The sequence below is a fragment of the Orbicella franksi genome, chromosome 4 (assembly GCF_964199315.1).
Source record: "Orbicella franksi chromosome 4, jaOrbFran1.1, whole genome shotgun sequence".
Lineage (NCBI taxonomy): Eukaryota > Metazoa > Cnidaria > Anthozoa > Scleractinia > Merulinidae > Orbicella > Orbicella franksi.
In genome coordinates, this window is record NC_138148.1 from 21,604,126 (window position 1) to 21,623,081 (window position 18,956).

At 36.8% G+C, this 18,956-nt stretch overlaps 1 protein-coding gene across 5 annotated transcripts in view; it reads left to right on the forward strand.

The window, feature by feature from the left end:
- The window catches only part of LOC145484908 (nuclear pore complex protein Nup133-like), a 97,862-nt gene that overhangs the window by 45,446 nt on the left and 33,460 nt on the right, over positions 1-18,956 (forward strand). For all 5 annotated transcript variants that reach the window (XM_081463532.1, XM_081463531.1, XM_081463535.1 and 2 more), the window contains 5 exons: positions 5,304-5,433; positions 7,640-7,749; positions 8,781-8,887; positions 13,969-14,071; positions 14,286-14,405. In XM_081463532.1, the coding sequence (XP_081319658.1) occupies positions 5,304-5,433; positions 7,640-7,749; positions 8,781-8,887; positions 13,969-14,071; positions 14,286-14,405 (570 nt within the window). The remainder of the gene's footprint in view (positions 1-5,303; positions 5,434-7,639; positions 7,750-8,780; positions 8,888-13,968; positions 14,072-14,285; positions 14,406-18,956) is intronic.

The following is an 18,956-nucleotide window of genomic DNA, read 5'->3' on the forward strand; positions in this document are numbered from 1 at the left end:
AATACGTAGCCAGAATAGTTGCACTGATGTGGTGTGTTTTACAATTCGACATGACATTTGAGACGTTGCATTGCACGTGATAAAATTATATCTCAGAAATGGAATAAAAATGAAACTGATAACAAAGCTTGTCTGCGTAGTATTGTGTGGCAGTTAGTAAAATAACTTGTTCCATATTCAGCCACAAGTTTCCAGTTAAATCATTTTTCATCGTAGCAGAAATGCCCAGTCAGATGTGTGACCAGGCTAAGCTTTTACCTGTCAAAACCTCAAATTTACTGGACAATAGTCCAATGACCGACTGTTATTTGCAGGCTGAAAATGTCCAGAAAAGCAGTTTTGCCAAAAAGCTCCAGGTGTCAATGGGTTAAACATGTCTTTTTGTGGACCATGCATTCCAAAATTTTATGTTCATAGTGGAAGTGAGTTTGTGAATTATGTTTATGAGCAAATGCCACTATGTGTTTCTGGCTGGATTTGTGACTGGGAATTTGTATCAAATGCTCATTTACCTATCATGAAATCCAGAGAATTTTCTAGTAAATATATTTTCATATTTATTTTTCTGACCACAAACATTTCCCTTGTGCCATCTCGAGTTGAATGCCTTATAGGCGAATTTTAGTTGAGTATGGGGGTCATGTAACTCAGAGAATTGAGCTGATTGATGCAGCTTGCTATGATGCTATCTAAATCAAGTTTATGAATGAATGTGGTCCAAGTCTAAAGATTTACAAGTTTGATAATGGTCTCAAAGCGTTCGAATGCAGCAATGATGTTGTGCTTTTTTTAAGCAGCAAAAAGCTTCAGTAACAATAAGTAAATTTTGGAACTACAATGCACTGAGGGAAAAAAACACTTCAAGCTCTCACCTGAGTAGATTTTATTTCTTTTTAAGCTTATGAATTGCACACATGTGTAATAAATGAATTACATACATGTAAGATACATTCTAAAATAATAAACTTTTTTCAACCTTATCAATGTGACTTTTTTTGCTACTGAGTATAAAACAAGAGTATAAATTTGCTGGAGAAGACATTTTCATGTCAGTTAAAATCTAGTGTTTTCTGTGTTCTATTTAAAATAATAGTAACTTCTTAACAAAGAAGTAGAGTTAGCAAATGGTCAACGGAATCAAGGTCTCAAACAAAAACAGTAGTGTCGTGTGCATATAAAGAGACTTTAATCACTTTCTCACCTACATTAATGCCTTTTATGTTTTCGTCATTTTTGATAGCTCTTATGAGTAATTCTATGCCAATTACGAATAGCAGCCTGGACAAGGGACAACCTTGCGTAACACCACGTTCTAAAGGGAAAAATTCAGATGCAAATCCGTTATTTACTATACAGCTGGAAACATTATTGTACAAGATTTTGACCCAGGTTTGAATGTCAGGTCGGAAGTTAAAAACTTTAAGACAGCTGTTAACAAAGTCCCATTCAACAGTATCAAACGCTTTTTTAAACTCTATGAAAAGAACGATTCCAGGAATGTTTTTCTCTTCTGTGTTCGTCATAATGTCGGAAATTAAACGGTTTTTATATAATTATCCAGTTTGATCCGGGTTTATTACTTTTGGTAAAACTTTTTCTAACCTTTTTGCGATAACTTTAGATAAAATTTTGTAATCAGTGTTGAGCAATGATATTGGTCTGAGGTTATCAAGTAAGGCGGTATCTTTATTTGGTTTTGGAATGAGTGTGATTATTCCCCTCCTTTGAGAGATCGATAATGACCCATTGTCATAGGCAAAGTTAAAACTGTGTGTCATATCTGCTTGCATCTCCTTCCAGAAATATTTATAAAATTCTGCTTGTAATCCGTCTGTTCCCGGTGATTTTTCATTTTTAAAATCCTTTAGTGCTTTTTACTTTTCCTTCACACAATAACTTGTCTACGTTTTCTAAAGGGGTGATATTTTCTGAGAAAATTAGGGGTAAATCGTTGTTTGTAACTGAAGATTCGTGGTTATTTAATGTGTAGAGTTTAAAAATCTTTCCGGTTTGGAAATCAACACAACAAAGACTGAAGGAATGTGGCTTGGCAGGTGGAAGAACAAAACCGATACGCCTTTTGGCTTTTGCTGGCCATGGGATCCAATAAAAGCTCTTGGTATTTTCTTTTCTTATGATGACTACAAAACCAATGAACTAAATTTTGCAGACAAAATCTGGAACTTAGAAAAGACCCTGAATAGTTAGAAAAAAAGAAATCTCACACTCTACGGAAAAATCAACATAGTTAAAACGTTCAGACTTTCTAAATTAATTTGTAACGCGTCTGTTCTTGTCATACCTGAACATTTTATCAAGGAAATTGAAAAACTAATTGAAAAACTAATTTTTGACGGGCAAAGATAAAAAAGTCAACTATCGTAGGAGAGAAAAAACAAGGCGGACTCAAGATGATGGATTTTAATATTATGAATAAAGCATTAAAAGTTTCCTGGATATCATGTTTACAATCCAGGTCTGACGCATTGTGGAAAATCATCCCTGAAGCGGCACTTGAAAATCTTGGGGGAATATAATTTTTTTTACAATGCAACTACGACGTCAAGTTCTTGCAATTTAACGTCCTCCCAGACTTCTATAGCGACTTCTTAAAATATTGGCAAAACACGAGGTCTACTTTTCAAAAGGATACATCCCCCCGCAAGGAAATAATTTGGAATAATCACAACATAATAATAGATGGTAAAGCACACTTTTATAAAAGCTGGCTAGAAAAAAAAAACATTCTACGGGTTGAAGATCTCCTTGACAATAACAGTAACTTCTTTCCTTTCAATCTTTTCTCTGAAAAATTTCATCTCGAAACCCCCTTCACTCTTTATTTCGGCTTAATTGATTCTGTGCTGGCCCCTTGGAAGCTGGCAATGAAAAGGACTCCTTCGCATGTAGTGGAAAATGAAAATCGCACAACAAAAATTTCCACTAAAAGTGTTTACTCTGTTATGCTAAAAAAGTCTTCTTATCCCCAACCGCCGAGAGCAAAATTATTACATATGGTTTTACTCAAGATAATATTTAGAGTGTACAAACTACCTTTCCAGATAAAAAGTGACATAAAAGCAACAATGTTTCAATATAAGATTATTCATAATGTTCTTCCAACAAAAGTCAGTCTCTTTAAAGCCAAGGTATGTGATGACGACATATGCCCACAATGTCTTGCTGACGGGCATTCCTTAAATCATATGTTTTTGTGCTGTCAATGAACTTTATCCTTCTGGGACATTTTCCAAACATGGTGGACTAGCAAAACTAAAGAAAATGTCATTAACAGAGAGCATGATTCTGTATGGAATTTTCAACAATAGAGAACACCTATATTCCTTGAATTACTCACTTCTTATAGCAAAGTACTCCATATAAAGTAGCTGCTTACAAGAAAAAAGCTTTGTTTTGACAGTTTTCTCACGCTTCGAAGAGAAAAAAATCAATATACAACGAGAAATTGCTGTTCATAATAACAACATTACAAAGTTCAAGACTATATATAGATTTCTTTTGTAACTTTTTTATTTTTCATCTTTTTTGCTTTGCTTTTCTTGTCTTGAAGTTCTCTTTTTTTTATGTTTACTAACCCATAGATTTATGTGAAGTTGTGAAGTAACTAGGCTAACAAAAAAATATATATTGTTAAGTAAGTAGATATTTATTACATGTTGTAAACTGTTTGTAAATTAAAATAATAATAGTAATAGTAACAGTAACAGTAACAGTAACAGTAACAGTAACAGTAACAGTAACAGTAACAGTAACAGTAACAGTAACAGTAACAGTAACAGTAACAGTAACAGTAACAGTAACAGTAACAGTAACAGTAACAGTAACAGTAACAGTAACAGTAACAGTAACAGTAACAGTAACAGTAACAGTAACAGTAACAGTAATAGTAATAGTAATAGTAATAATAATAATAATAATAATAACTTCTTAACAAAGTCCCGAAAGTGGAATTGGTTTGCCATGCAATTTGCAGCTGTAAATTTAATATCTCATGAATGACAGTTTATAATTGAATTTCATTGATAAATCTCTAAATTCATGGTGGGACCAAATAGTTTTTCTTCACTGGACGGTTTCAACTGAACTTGTAAATTGGCAATCTCTGAATGAATAGTAAATTGACTCTTTATCTCCACAGTATGCACAATAATCATCTGGTGTAATACCATAGCGATGGGACTCCTTTTTGGTAACCACAATATAGTGGATGAATTGAAATTGGAATTTCCTTTCACTTGGTTTCCTTACATAGATTTTTGAGGGAGGTGAATGCTCTTTCCAGAACCCCCTGTTTGTGTACTAGGTGTTTGGCTGTATGGATCCTTGCATTTAATAGTTTATAGAAAGCTACCACAGATTTTGGTTTTATTTAGGCCATCTAGCTGGATGGTGACCTTATCTGCAAAGATAAACTATTTCCTAATTGGATCATTTGCTTTTGGTTTTTGCCTTGATCAATAAATATTCTTATATAGCACTTGTAACCTTGGTAATATTGAAAAAAAATTGACTGACATGAATATTTGTATTTAAATATGAAATATGACATGATACACCCAGTGTCATCCAGGAGGTCTTGGATTGACACGATTTCCTTGTTAAACCATATTCTGATAAACACAGCTGGTTTTCCTTGGACAAGTGCAGAATGTATTATCAAATCAAATAAAACCTGCCCTTGATCAAAACTCATAGATTTGTACCTATATAAAGACTCTGAATAAGAATTGTTTTGTATTTGCTGTGTAAAATACTAGTGATGTTTTGTGATGAAAGTGACCCTCAGTTACAATCTGTTCACATGTATCATCGCTTTCGCTCTCTAATATAAAAATAATCTGCATTATATTGTCAGTGTGAAAGGATAAATTTAATGTTGAATTTAAGACCTTTTGGTTCTTCAGATTAAGTTTTAATTGAATGTGCTTTACCCTAACTTTTCCAGAGCAAAACAATAAAAAAGGTGATCTACTTTGCATCAACTAATCCCATTATTTAGCATGGACAAACCCACATTTCAACTTGCTATATCAAGAAAAACCTGTCACTTAGTATCCCCCCTAGCTGTTGTAGCCAACCCTTTGGAAGACGTTTTTTTTTTTTTTTTCGTTATAGACCTTGTGTGCACTGGTAAGTAACTTAAATATTAATTATGTAGCCAAGTTGGAGTTAATAACATCGGTGTTTGGTTTGTTTGTTTCCACACTCAATCATCTTTGACCGCATGTCTTTTTTCATGCATATCCGTTATTAATTTTTCATCTTCATTGTAATAAATACAGGATGAAGCTCAGAGTGTCTGTGATACATCAGGAAGTGCTGAGTTGGATAATGTTGTGTTAGCACTTAGTAAAGAGGTGATTGATGATTTTCCTGTGTCAGATCCACGATGGGCAGAATCCATTCCAGCAGGTCAGTGAATACAAAATACAAATGCCCTAGTCGGTACGTTAGTTAGAGTAAAACCTCTGTCTCATTCATGATTTAAGTTGCTCCAAATTCAAGAAAATGTTGATAGTAGAAGGATTTCACATGAGTCAATTTAATATGCTAATTAGAACCCATAAATGCTTACATCTATGTGATACATTAAATAGAAGGAGGGAGACATTTGGGGGATTCTGAACACCTCAATACCCCAAACCAATTTTAGTGAGCAAATTTAGTGACTGCCTGTCAGCTCTGAATACAGTGTTTCTATGCAGTAAATGCCGAATCTTGGCCAGTTGAGGTACTCAGCACATCTTGACCTCCTTATCATAATTGTCTCAGGAATTTGTATTCACTTAGCTTTTAACTAATACATTGAACGTAGAATTCTGTGGAAATATGCTAGAGAAAGCAATTGGAAAACAATGCATGATTTGAGACAGTTAACAGTCAATTTAACAGTTATTTTAGTGAAACATGTCATGATTTTTTTTTCCGCTTTATCGCGTCATGATGCTTTAAAAAATCTACATTCACTTAGCTTTCAATTGGTTTATTAAATTTATAAATCTGTTGAGATGTGCTGGAGGAAAATTTTTCATGACACAGTATTACCATGAAGTTGAAAGAAACATGGATCATGTTGCAACTCGACAGTAACTATAGTCAAATGCAGCATGATTTTTAGGCTATTCAACGCATCTTGACCCTAAAATTGTTACTTTCTCCAGCATGTCCTTTCAGTTAACTTTAACATGGTGTATAAAACTTGGAAATCTGTGTAGGTTTATTTGGGAAAGAGCATTATTGACATGAGACTGTTAGCGCTGTGAACTTGAAAGATGTGTGGATCATGCTGCAATTCGAAAGTAACTAGAATGTGATACGGTTAGATCTGTAAGCTATTTTTGCATCGTGAACATTGAATCCTTATGTACTGTAGAATCTGCATTAATGTAGCTGTTAGTACCAGTATTTAACTTAGAAATCTGTGTAGATATGCAAGGGAAAAAATATTTGCGCAAAACAATTAGCACTGGTTAATTGTAAAGTTGTGTTGATGACACTGCAACCCGACATGGCTGGAATCATGGAATGAGTTAAAGATTATTGAACACAAACTGACCTGAAAATAGTCTATTTTGAGAAATCTACTTTCTCTTAGCTGTAATAGAACACAGTAAGGTTAAATAATTATGCCCTGTAAAAAGAAAATTAAGGCCCATATGGAAAAAGCAATCTTGCACATGTGCAGCTCATGACATTGTCCCTTTAAGTCATGTAATTTTTGATTTAGACAAAATAAACAAAAAAGGTAACATCCATTAGCATGTTGGTTGATAATTAACAAAAACTAACTATCCCTTTTCCAATTGCGATGCAAAGAATTGCAGTTTTTCATTACCATGAGAGCTAAGTTTCATGAATGTCCAATCGGAAACTGAGAAGGCTCAGAAAATTTCGGAGGGCTTGGAGAATAATTTTTAACACTGTCCAAAATGCTAAAAAACCACATCTTGCAGGTTCGAAGAATACAGCAATACTGCATTTCAAGACTAAAATTACTGAAATACCACAAGAAAAATTGTGTAAGACCACAAACCCCACATGTCCCCCTCTAGAAGGGAGGGAAGGGGACTTTCACAATCCTGAGTGGTCACCTACATATTTCTAAATATCAAGAGCAAAGGGGGAGAGAAAAAGGGCTGGAACATTTTGGAGGGGTTGTACATACAGTTGCCTTGTTTTCTTTTTTTGGCAAATAATTATTAATTTCTTTGCATGCATCTGTTGAAAACTTGGTTTAAAAATTCTCCCAATAAACAAGGGGGGATCGTATCAACCCATCTTTCTTAAGGTCGATACATCACAGCAGAGCTGAGTTTGGAAGAAAGCAAATTCTGCAACTGGGCAAAAAGGACTCAGTGTGATACATTATTGAAATAACTGACAAATGTCTCCACGCATCTGTACATTAATTTACAAGTTGTAGTTTGATTTATTTTATATGGAATATGTATGGGTGTTCTATATCAGATTCGATATTCTCACCTAAGCTTGTAAAACTGTATAATGTCAGCTCAATTTGTATAATTATATGTCTATATTTACTTGGACTTGATCTGGTTCTTACATGTAATGTCATGGTAAGAACAAGGACTAATCAACACTTGACATGATGTAACAGGTGGCATATCTGCATCAACTTCATTGATCATCCTTCATCAGCTGCAAGACAAGTTGAAAGCTCACTCTTTTATGGTAGAGTTTTTGAAGAGTGTTGGCCTGTGGCAAAAGGTCAGAGATTTCATGTATTTTTGTGTACATAAAACCACTGATGATTTTTTGTAAATCATGGCAATTATTTGTCATCTTGATTTTAGATAGTGAAAATGTACTGTTGATCTGGACTTTTGCATATTCATCATAAATTAGCAGCTCGTCAACTCAGAACACAAAGCATGTGAGAGGGTTTACACATTCTAACTGATAGAGTCTGCATTAGAACATAATGGTTTTTGTAGCATGAAGTGGCTAGGAGTATTTGTACTCTCCCCTGGAAGGGATGCTAGTCCATCACAGGGTTACCCTCAGCATTTGTTAGACCATGGAACGCACTGGAGCTCTTGCTTAAGAATACAATGCAATAACCCTGGCCAGGTGTCAAACCTTGACCTGGACTGCTCTATCCTAGATCAAATTCATGAACTAGTAGACCACTCGGCCTCCCACAGCACAGTTGTATATGTGCATGTATCTTGAAAACTCTTCAATTTCAAGAGTCTTGTTTCAAGGCCCTACAGTTGTTTGAAAATTCCTTGGAAGTAGTGATGTGCACCACTCCCCACTCCCCAGTCTGTCTGATTAACTACTCTTAAGTGCTCATGCTCCCATAGCCACCTGTGGCACATGATTGTTGACAATGCAATTCAAATATGTTAAAAATTATGCCATGAAAGCCTTCTAGCTTAAAAAGTAAAGCACAGCTTAGCATAGATTACAAAAATAGTTTGACATGCTTGAATAGTTTAATTAAGGATAAGTCTTGTACATTTTGTTGTTAACTTAGTCAGCACAATCCTTTGAATTTAGACTTGTCTTTGAGATGAAGTACGCACTGAAAAGAACATAAATATGAGAGTTTCTTAGTTCAACTGGTTTTTGAGTGAATCTTTGACAACCTGATCTTTCATCACATTGCACTTACATGTATGCCCATACAGTAAATGTATGAAACAATGTAAGACACAGAATTTCTGACATTGATCACTAAATCATGGTACAAATTATAGTGTATCTTTTACAGAATGTCAAAATTTTCCTTACAGCTTGGCATTGTGACTTTCAAGGAGAAACCATCCCTTACGTGTTTTCTTATATGTGAACATGCTGAGAAGCTCAGTGCAGCTGCAGCCCTGTGCAAGATCAATAAAATGTGAGTGTGTATAGATCACTAATGGTCAACTGATTCATGTAGGTCCCCATGTGATTAGTAATAGTAATTGGACCGAGTGGAGTACACTTCAGGGACTAATCGTGCAAGTAATTTCAAAATCGGAGGAGCACAAAGCACGAGGCCAATTTGAAATTACAAGCACAATTATTCCCTGAATTGTACGATTCCAGCTTAAAATTCACCATCTTTATTAACTTATCACTACTCACGATGAATTCGATAGCATTGATCCTAGCAGTATGCAGGACACCTATCATATATGAACTCAGTTAAATGACCTTGCTCTCCATGAGTTCTTGTAGCTCAGTGGATAGAGCGCCCGCCCGGTGTTCGGGAGGTCATGGGTTCGATTCCTGTTGGGGACTCAGAATTTTTCTTTGTCCCACGCTCGTGTCATGTTGATTAATTCACCTTCACATTTTCATTACCGAGCTTAAAATTCACCATCTTTATTAACTTAAATATATGTTGTTGAACATAAATATAAGCTGTTGAATATGCAGGTGCGAGTTGTTGAATTTTGCAACATTTGGCTAACCACATCCGGCTACATCCTAATATGGCCAAAAAAAATATCACTGACAGAACCGGATTACGCGAAAATCGAGCTGAAAGATCTGAGATTTCTTCTGCATAGCCATCAAACTACGCACGGCTCTATATCCTGCTGCCTCGACAGGCTCGCGTTTTCTCTCGCCTGTCTTGTTGGCAATGACAAATTTCGGAATTAAAAATGTCTTTTGAGAACTTCTTTTGAGTGAAAACATATGTAGCGCGTTTCATAAGTTTTGAAAGCTGTAGGAAACATTGCAAAGAAAGCCATTAAAGCGCACGTAATTGACGTGCAAATCACATGGGTATCCAATTATCGGTGTCAATTACAAAAAGTTCAAATTGGGTACCTATAATTGGACACCCACATGATCATGCTGATTACGTGGCAAATAGGCAAGTGGGGAATCAATCACGATCGAGAATTTCGTAATACTTTAGATACGATTAATAATGGTAATAGGACTGAGTGGAGTCCAATTCGGTCTGTAATCATACGAGTGATTAACAAATCGGACGACCACGAAGTGGGAGTCCGATTTGTTAATCACCAGTGTGATTACAGACTGAATTGGATGACACAATGTCCTGTTACCAATTAATCAAAACTATGACAAAATTCGAGAAATGAACAAACCATCGATTGAGTGCTGAACGATTAAACGTCGTTATGAATGCTGAAAAACACAGCAGTTTACTCAACAAAGTGCACCGCAACAGCATGCGCAAAATGACACGTACTGTCCAATTACAAGCATGATGCGTATACACTGTCCAATTAATGCTCAAATCGGGCTGCTGATAGCCAATCACGTTCAAGAATTTTGTTATAGTTTTGATTAGTGGTATAATAGTATTTGAATGTACTCCTTTTGTCAGGGAACACCTGTCTTCCCATAGAGATCCCATTTTTACACAGGAAGTGATTTCATTTTCTAAGTGTAGGTAGGACATTGAATTTCACTCCCTCTCTCCAATATTCTGTTAGCTTTTTCGTGAATCCGATGTCCACTAAGTAATTGTGAAGAACAGCTCCCAAAACAACCTGTCAGCCGACTCTTACAGTGTTCCAGTTTTTTGGCGGGACACACTGTTTTTTGCTTGTGAGAAATTAAAAAAAAAACTCAAGTCAGCATAATGACTTTCTACGTGGTGAGTCAGGGTTGAAGTTCTGAAATTAATGCAACCAGAAGTGAAGGGATTTGCTTTGCTAGACCCAGTACAAATTGAACACAACTTACTATTTGTGTTGTCGTATCACAACCACTTGAATTTTCCCAACCAGGTTTATTGAAAGTTTCTCCTTGCTGCTTTGGCTTTCAGTTTGACAAAAGGTTCATGTTCATCATTATCACTCAATTTATCTTCGTCAACGTCATCGGTTCTGCTGGTTTCCGTTTGCGGTCTGTGTTCTTCTCTTTTGTTTTCTCAACCAAAGAATGATAATATTCTTTTCTGCTTTGACGTGACAATAATATAACAGAACGAGAAAGAAAACAACCGAAATGACACGTCGTGTTTCATCAATCAAGCGTGAAAAGTAAGAAGTTCACAATGAGCACTTGCATTTTTGTAAATTGAGCCCTCTTTCAGAATTATTCTACTTGTTCCCAGGAATCTCACCTCATCATCTGGCAGCCATTTTTATTTGTCCACGTCGTAAACATTCATAAAATGCACGCTGTTTTATATTGTCAATTCTATGAAATTTTAAATTACACAACGTTTTTGAAAAACTTAGGAAACAAAGGAAAATTACAAGTCAGTAGCTGCAGATGTTTGCTGCGCCAAAATGACCCACAAGACAAATATTTGGAGGACATGTTCTATCAAACTGTGCCAATCCCACAATGGCACGCTCTAGATCAGACACTGCTGTTAGCCAAGAGGTTTTGGCCAAAACACAGACCAACAGTGGGCCAAGTCACCAACAGTCAGTGATCTGTCCGTAACGTGTCATTAAGTTTTCGGTAGTATGTAACACTTACTTCGATGTTGTTTCACCATACTGCACCCAAGATGTATAATAAATTGAATAGGAAGGTATGTTCTTCTGAATTTTTATAATCAGTGCTTAGGACTAGTGCCAGCGCTGCACCAAATGACCAGAGTATTTACAAGAATACAGCAATGCCATTTTTGCCACCATATTGGAAATGTTGACTAAGTACCATTCCCCCTCAAATTATGTCAGGGTTCGAATTGCATTATAAAGTGATTTGTTCAAGAAATGGTTATTTGGTTGTTTTCGTTTTCACCTTCGGATTAAATCTGCCTTATACAGCTTAAATTTAAGACGTTCTTGTCTGTTAGTTACACAGTAACAAATTTGATCCAAAAATTAGTTAAGTTTTTAAAGAATATTCTATGATCAATATTTTCTATGCCGACCATCCACCAGTAAGTTTGTGACGAGACGTATTGCTAATTGGTTTGGTGTTTTTGAAATCATTTTGTTGATCAGGTATAGTACTCTATTCCTGTCTATTCTACAACGCACTGTTTGTTTTCGCAAACTGTCGGTAACCTTTCAGTACCCTGTCAATAGCTTGTCGGTAACCTGTCAGCTGACAGCTTACCAACAGATGGTTTCAGGAGCTCTTCTTCACAATAATTTACTATCCACTGCATAAAGCTAGCACAGCCAATCACACAGTGAAGTTAAATCATAGTTCCAGAGGTGGAGGAGATGCAATTTATTCATTATTCCCAAGGGATTTGTTTTGATGGCAATGTTTATCATTTGTGGATCATGTACATGGTTAACAGTGTGTGTGTTACCGGTAAATATCAGTGATTTTCCTCCCCTTGTATTCACTTTATAATGGCATCTTCACTTTCAATTTAGCCCATTTCATTGCCTTGTGTCATTATGACACTGAATAATTTAAAAGTTCTGTCAAAACAAGGATTGTTTATCTTTGATAAGATGTAAAACAGATGCTTTTACAATTAGTATATGCACTAATAATCTGTAGGTTCTGGGTATATTTTCAAGTGTGGGTAGATTTTAAGGAAATCTTAAAAACAACTTGGTAATTTCTGAAAAACTACATGTATAAACTGAGTATGTGTTGAGCCAGAAGACTCTACTGAGTTCTGAGTACCAAAGTTTGATGTTAAATGGCACTGAGTCCTGACAACAGTTGCTGTTTTTGAACCTTCAAATAGCTTGTTGTAGAAATGGACAAGGTGGAGTTGACACAACAATTTGATGCAACTTGCCAAGTTATTTGTTTCAGTGACAATTCTTTTACAATCCTGAATGCAAAACAGTGTAGGAGTTTAGAAAATAGCTTAAAGAATGTATGCACCCTGATTGGTTGAAAATCGTGTTTCTACTAACACAACCTGTTCAGGTAATGATGGCCTGAGCAAAGAGAATTTCCATTTTTGTAATCAACATAAACAAGTTGTTTTCTTTTTATCGACAGAGAACTTTCTAAACGAAATAGAAAAGATGTTCTCCATGTTTTTATTGAGTTATAGAAACACTTATGGAAGTTTGGGAGAACCTGCAAAAGCCTTGGAAACATTTGCCTGTCAGCTCGTGTTCCCACAGCATTTCTTTTTCTCCCAAAATTCCAATTGTGTTTCTATAACTCCATAGAAACATGGTAAACGAAAGGGCAAATTAATTTAATCAGAGAGACTTCACCAATGAAGGATGTAATCTCAGCCAAGTGGTACTGTTCACCTTCAATATTTTCAGTTGAAATACCTCTCAGCGGTGTTAATCGATGTCATTGTGTATTAATTTTGAATTGCTTTATTGCTAACAACAAAGATGACAACAGAATAAGAGAGTGGCATTCCATGACTATTTGATAGTTAAATTAGTTATCATTCCTCTTCCATTTCCTCATCAGATATTTAACTTTCTTCCATTTATCTCCAGCAGAGAAAAAAAACAAGCACATCTTCTATGTGTTTTAGAGAGAACAAGGGCTTCTTTTTATGCACCTTTGCGAGGAAAACAAAAGTATCAAGTTACAAACATTGGTGTGAAAAGTAAAATTATCATGTTCACTGGTTCAACATATTATTGAATTTAAAATGAACGAAAATAGACCTAAACGTCAGAGTAAATTTAAAAGCTGTTGTGACAAAGTCATTGCAAGTGATTTTAGGACCTTGAATGAAAATACACACATGGAACATACACACTTCTAAGATCACATCTTATCAAGGTTTCTGTCCATTCATATTCTGCAAGGGGAAAAGCCCATGCTGACTACCAAGAAGGTAAATACAAACCAATAGTGAACTGAGCAGGGGTGAGGAACTGTGTGACTACAGTCCCAGAACTATCAATTACTCTCTGCAATATCTGAGATTGTCTCACTAGTTTACTTTTTTGCCTTTCAGTTTTCAATTTGTGATGTGTACTTTTTGTTAATTCAAACAAATGTGTACATAGCACACATGGGGTTTGCATGCATGTGTGCAATTAGACTGATGACAAAACAAACCTATGATAACCATATCACATTTGACTTTTTAAACAGGTATCAAGAGGTAGTAGATGAAAGTATTAAACTTGTCATGAAAAAAAGGCAAGTGAAGTCACACGTCAGAGGACTCACTGAGCAGGATCTTTTCTTCAGGGAGGTATGTTTTTATACAGGCAAACCAATATGCCTGAATTAGCCAAATCATTGCCCAAGTTGTAATGCACTCAGAGTACATGTAGAGATAGTACAAACATCGTAATCTAAAGATATCTCTGAGTTGAAAGTTACAACAATCAGGCAATACATACATGATCACTTTACTAGTCAAATGTGTCATGAGCTTTTTACCATGTCTACTACAAACATTGTAGGTATCTATGATTTCTGATATATTTGAAAGTCTCATGGATCATGAAGAAGAAGTGCTCAGAAAGCAGAAGCCATCTTTAACCCATCTTCAAACAGTGGTAGCTGTAAATACAATAATGCAGGTAAGCTAGCACCTTGCAAGTTTACCTGTGACATGTAGAGTTCTAGGAAATGTTTGTCCTTTTTTCGCCAACTTTTCATTCTGCCTCATAAAAAAAGATGACTAAGACAATGAAAAATCCCACTAGCAAAGACTTGCACCAGCAAAAGTTAAAGCAAAGATACAAAGAAATAAACAACTTCTTTTAAGTAAGTGTATATTTAGTATTAATCCATAATACTCAGTCAACATAACACAATTGAAAGGTTATATCCCAAATGCCTGATCTGGTTTTAATTACTCAGTTAATTAATTACTATAATTAGTTTTGGGCAGAAAGCTTAGAATGAGGTTGTAGACTTTCACGAACCTCCTAGAGGCAAGGGCCAGGCCTACTTCTGTATACCCAGCCCATTTTATGAAGTTTGAGTAGGTGTAGAAGTTTACGTAGAGTATTACACCTCTACGCTTTTCTCACTGACCACTTTGTACTTCTTCTCTTGCGTGTCCATATTAAATGGTGGCATGTTTCCATGGTTACCAATGGGTTTGGTCTGCTTTAGACATTTTTATTAAGCCCTACACCTGAACTCATTCATTAACAATCATTTTTACATAATGAACTCTACAGCTTTACGATCAAATATATCTAGATAATGAACTCTATGGCTCTATGGTGCTACAGCTCTACCACTCTAATGGCTCCACGGCTGTATGATCACAGTTCCTAGATAATGAACTCTATGGCTCTTTGGCTCTAAAGCACTAACATCACCATGCAAATATATCAATAATTTTGATGGCATCAAATATGGTGGATGCTGACTAGTGTCCTTGAATAGCCTTAATTTGGTCAGACACCCATAAATGATTAGGTTATTGTGGCAGTATGTTTCTCAAACTTTCCTTCAAAAGGTTATAAAAGAGGCTTGTAATAGGTAGATAAGTGAAAGACGTCTTTGTACCTGGTTGTAGGAGTCAACAGGCAATCACATTGTAGATCTTACTTCTGAATTATATCAGTTCTATTTCCCAAAGGCCATTGTGATTGATCTGTTGATCATTTTCTACTTTAAATGGATATACAGTGGAACCTCGATTTAACGAAGTGCCAAGGGACTGGAGAAATTTGTTCGTTATATCGAGGGTTCGTTAAATCGAAAACCTCGATTTAACGAATTTTCGGAAAAACAACCAAAATGTTCGTTATATCGAGGTTAGTTAATAATTAATTTTCATCGGTGTTACGTAGCACTACCCAGCATTTCTGGATCTGAACAATTACTAATAAGCACTCTTTCTGTAATGTCTAGATAGCTATGTACTGTACAGATATGTACATAGCTACAGCACTTAGAAATTGCACAGGCAAACAAAACTGCTTAAAACTACACATAAAAAAACATAAATACACATCTATATTGAGACGCTAACAAAAGATTACTTCCAATGGAGGGTTTTTTGTCATCAGTAAAAAATGCGTCCTCCATTTAAGAAAAATGAACATGGTATTAAACAAAACGGTAACAATTTTAACACTGTTCTAGTCCAATTAGGACTCTTAATCAAAAAATTCTTTTAGTGAAGATTGTCTCTGTGGTTTTGTTGCCATTCGTAGGAATGTATCTTCCATAGAAGAAAGGGAGCGCAGAAATTCCTTTTCTTTTGCACTTGTCTTGTCGAATGACAAAATCAAATTGCGAAGCCCTGTCACAGCCTCGCTAGCTTCGACCAGACTAAGTGGTTTTGGCTCCACTATAGAGATGTCTGCGTCTGAATCTCCTTCATCTTCTTCTTCCTCATGACTTATCGATTCCACGTTTTGGACTGCCTTCAGGCCTTCCCGTGTTACATCTTCCTCCGTTGGTTGGCTTTCGGTTACAACATTGTTATCAAGGGATACAAAGTGACTGAATGATATCTCTGCAAGAGAGGGAAAATGGTGGGTAATGTTTCCCCATAGACCGACACCAGTTTCATTGGTATCTTCATCTTCCTCGTCTGACTCAAAAGGATTGTGTGAGGGCTCGGCTACTTCACCTGGGAATCCTGCTTTTTTCCAGTGCTTACATTGTCCCCGGCTTTGGCCATCATAAAGACAGCATCCTTGAGGTCGATTTCTTTGACAGGTTTATTGTCATCTAAACACTGTAACATACGCCTGATCATTGTCTTGCGACAATTTACCTTAAGGTTCTGGATTATGCCTTGGTCTGCCGGTTGAAGCTTGCTTGTGCAGTGTGGAAAGAAGATGAGCTTTGTGTTTGTCAAGCCATTGACAATAACATGTGAAGTACAGTCATCTAAAAATAACAGAATATGGCGGTTTGCTACTCTCATTCGTCGGTCAATTTGACGGACCCATTTTTCAAACAAAACGCTGTCCATCCAGGCTTTTCTTTGAGACTCATAGGTCACGGGGAGCAAGTTCATGTTACTGTTCCTAAAACACCTGGGTCTGGCATATTTCCCTATCACAAGTAGGGGTAACTTCTCTGTGCCATCCTGGTTGCAGGCCACAAGGACTGTCATGCGATCTTTACTTCTCTTACCACCGGTGCACTTTTCTCCTCTCAGGTTAAGCGTTTGAGTAGGGGTAGCTTTCCACATAAATCCTGTTTCGTCAGCATTGAAACGATCCTTCATGCTATAGCTGCGGCAAATATCCGGGAGACGGTCGCTCCAATTTTCGACAATATCAGGATCTACGCTTTTCTCTTCACCACATACAGCTTGGCCTGTAATTCCCTGTCTTTCCTTGAATTTTTCTAGAAAGCCATTACTTGCCTTGAAGTTCTCATACCCTAACTGTTGTGCAAAATACAGGGCTTTTTCTTGCAGCAGCGTTCCACTAACTGGGATGTTCATACCTTGAACCTTCCGAAACCATTCAGACAGTGCTTTGTCAAGATCTGGAAAAGTCGCCTGCTTCATCTTCTTTCGTTTGTCTGTGAAGAATCCTCCTTCATAGGCACTAATAATCTCATCCTTTTTCTTCATAATGGTCGAGATTGTAGACTGAGACAAAGGAGGATCAAAATGCTTTGCAGCAACAGTGTTTTTCTCCCCATCCTTGATTGCTTTAACCAGTTTATATTTCTCTTCCAATGTCAGCACCCTTCTCTTCTTGGTCTCTTTTTTTTTGGACTGCGACCGCGATGTGGAAGCACTAGGAACGGGAACTGTTACGCTTTCTTCTGCTGCACTCTCTAGGCTTGCCATAGGACAATATATTAAACTGCTTTCGATGAAAAGTGCCAAATTCAACAGAGATATAAAGGCACAAAATACGGCGAGGTATTGCAGGACGTGCTGGAATTTTTGGAATCCAACAACTTTTGATTGCTCAACAGGGTATCATGTCAACTTTCACAGGAAATTGAAGGTCTCTCGCTATTCACCGTGAAACTAGCGACAGGTAGCGAAATGGTGAAGCGACTTGTTGAATTTTAAAACAGACAGCAATGAGCAACACAACATATTCTTTTCGATCTTGTATTCGAGGCTACCATGCGTGTAAAGATATCTGGGATGCAGCTGTTGGTGAAGTTCTGGATTGTGAGGTAAGCCCTTAAAAGAAATCGTTTGTAGTTTTGACAGGTTATGAGCAAACTTAGGCTCGATTACCAGCCGCTGTTCGGGAAAGGAGCCCGCGCTCCTTCCCCGAACTCACGGCTGGACTCGTGGACTTGGCATTGTTAATTTCAACCAATAAGAAATCTGCCTGCCTGAATCGAGCAGGCTGCATAAATTAGCTTTCTCGCAGTAGCAAAGAAGTTGTGCGGTATGAAGTGCAATCGCATTAGTGGGACATTAAACCAAATACCGTCAACTGATAAAATCTTGCCTGATCTAAACCATAGTGGCATATACAACACGCAAAATAGTCAACAGACTTTTATGCGTTAGAATCTATATTTGAATCATGTGGTGCCAGAATGTCAGATAACGAAAAAGTCAACAAAGAGAGGGATAAACACAAACATCGATTTCAAGAAACAAAACACTCAGTCAAATTGATGTGTACGGTAGTCTTCTTGACGGGAAGCGACTACAGTCTCTGGCAAAGCCAAGCAAAATTAAATTTTTAAATGAGCCAAAGCAAACCGAACTAGCAAAACATAAACATGGTGTCAACACCATGCACACCATACGACGTATGTGTGACCTTTGACATGACAGTTGCTACACCATAGTCAAACAGCTCTGCTCTACTTTTTCTTCTAAATACCTCTGCTATGGAACACAGCATGTAATGCCCTTCTGCAACAATAATGTGAAACAGAATAGGTTGGAGGGCCAAAATTAAAAGAAGTGGCGAAAACGCAACAAATTTTACGAGCCGTAGGCGTCATCTGGGCCTGCCTATGATTGTCATCAGATGACATTTCCGGCCACCTGAAGTGCCGCAAGAATTAAATTATGAATTTACGTCACAGACATGCTTTGCCGCTCACGCGTCCAGCCGTCTCTTCTTGGGGAGGAACGTAGACCGGACTCGAGAAAGCGGCGGAAATCGAGCCTAGAGCAAATTGAATTTATTCCTTTTGCCACAAGAAGCCATCAAAGATAA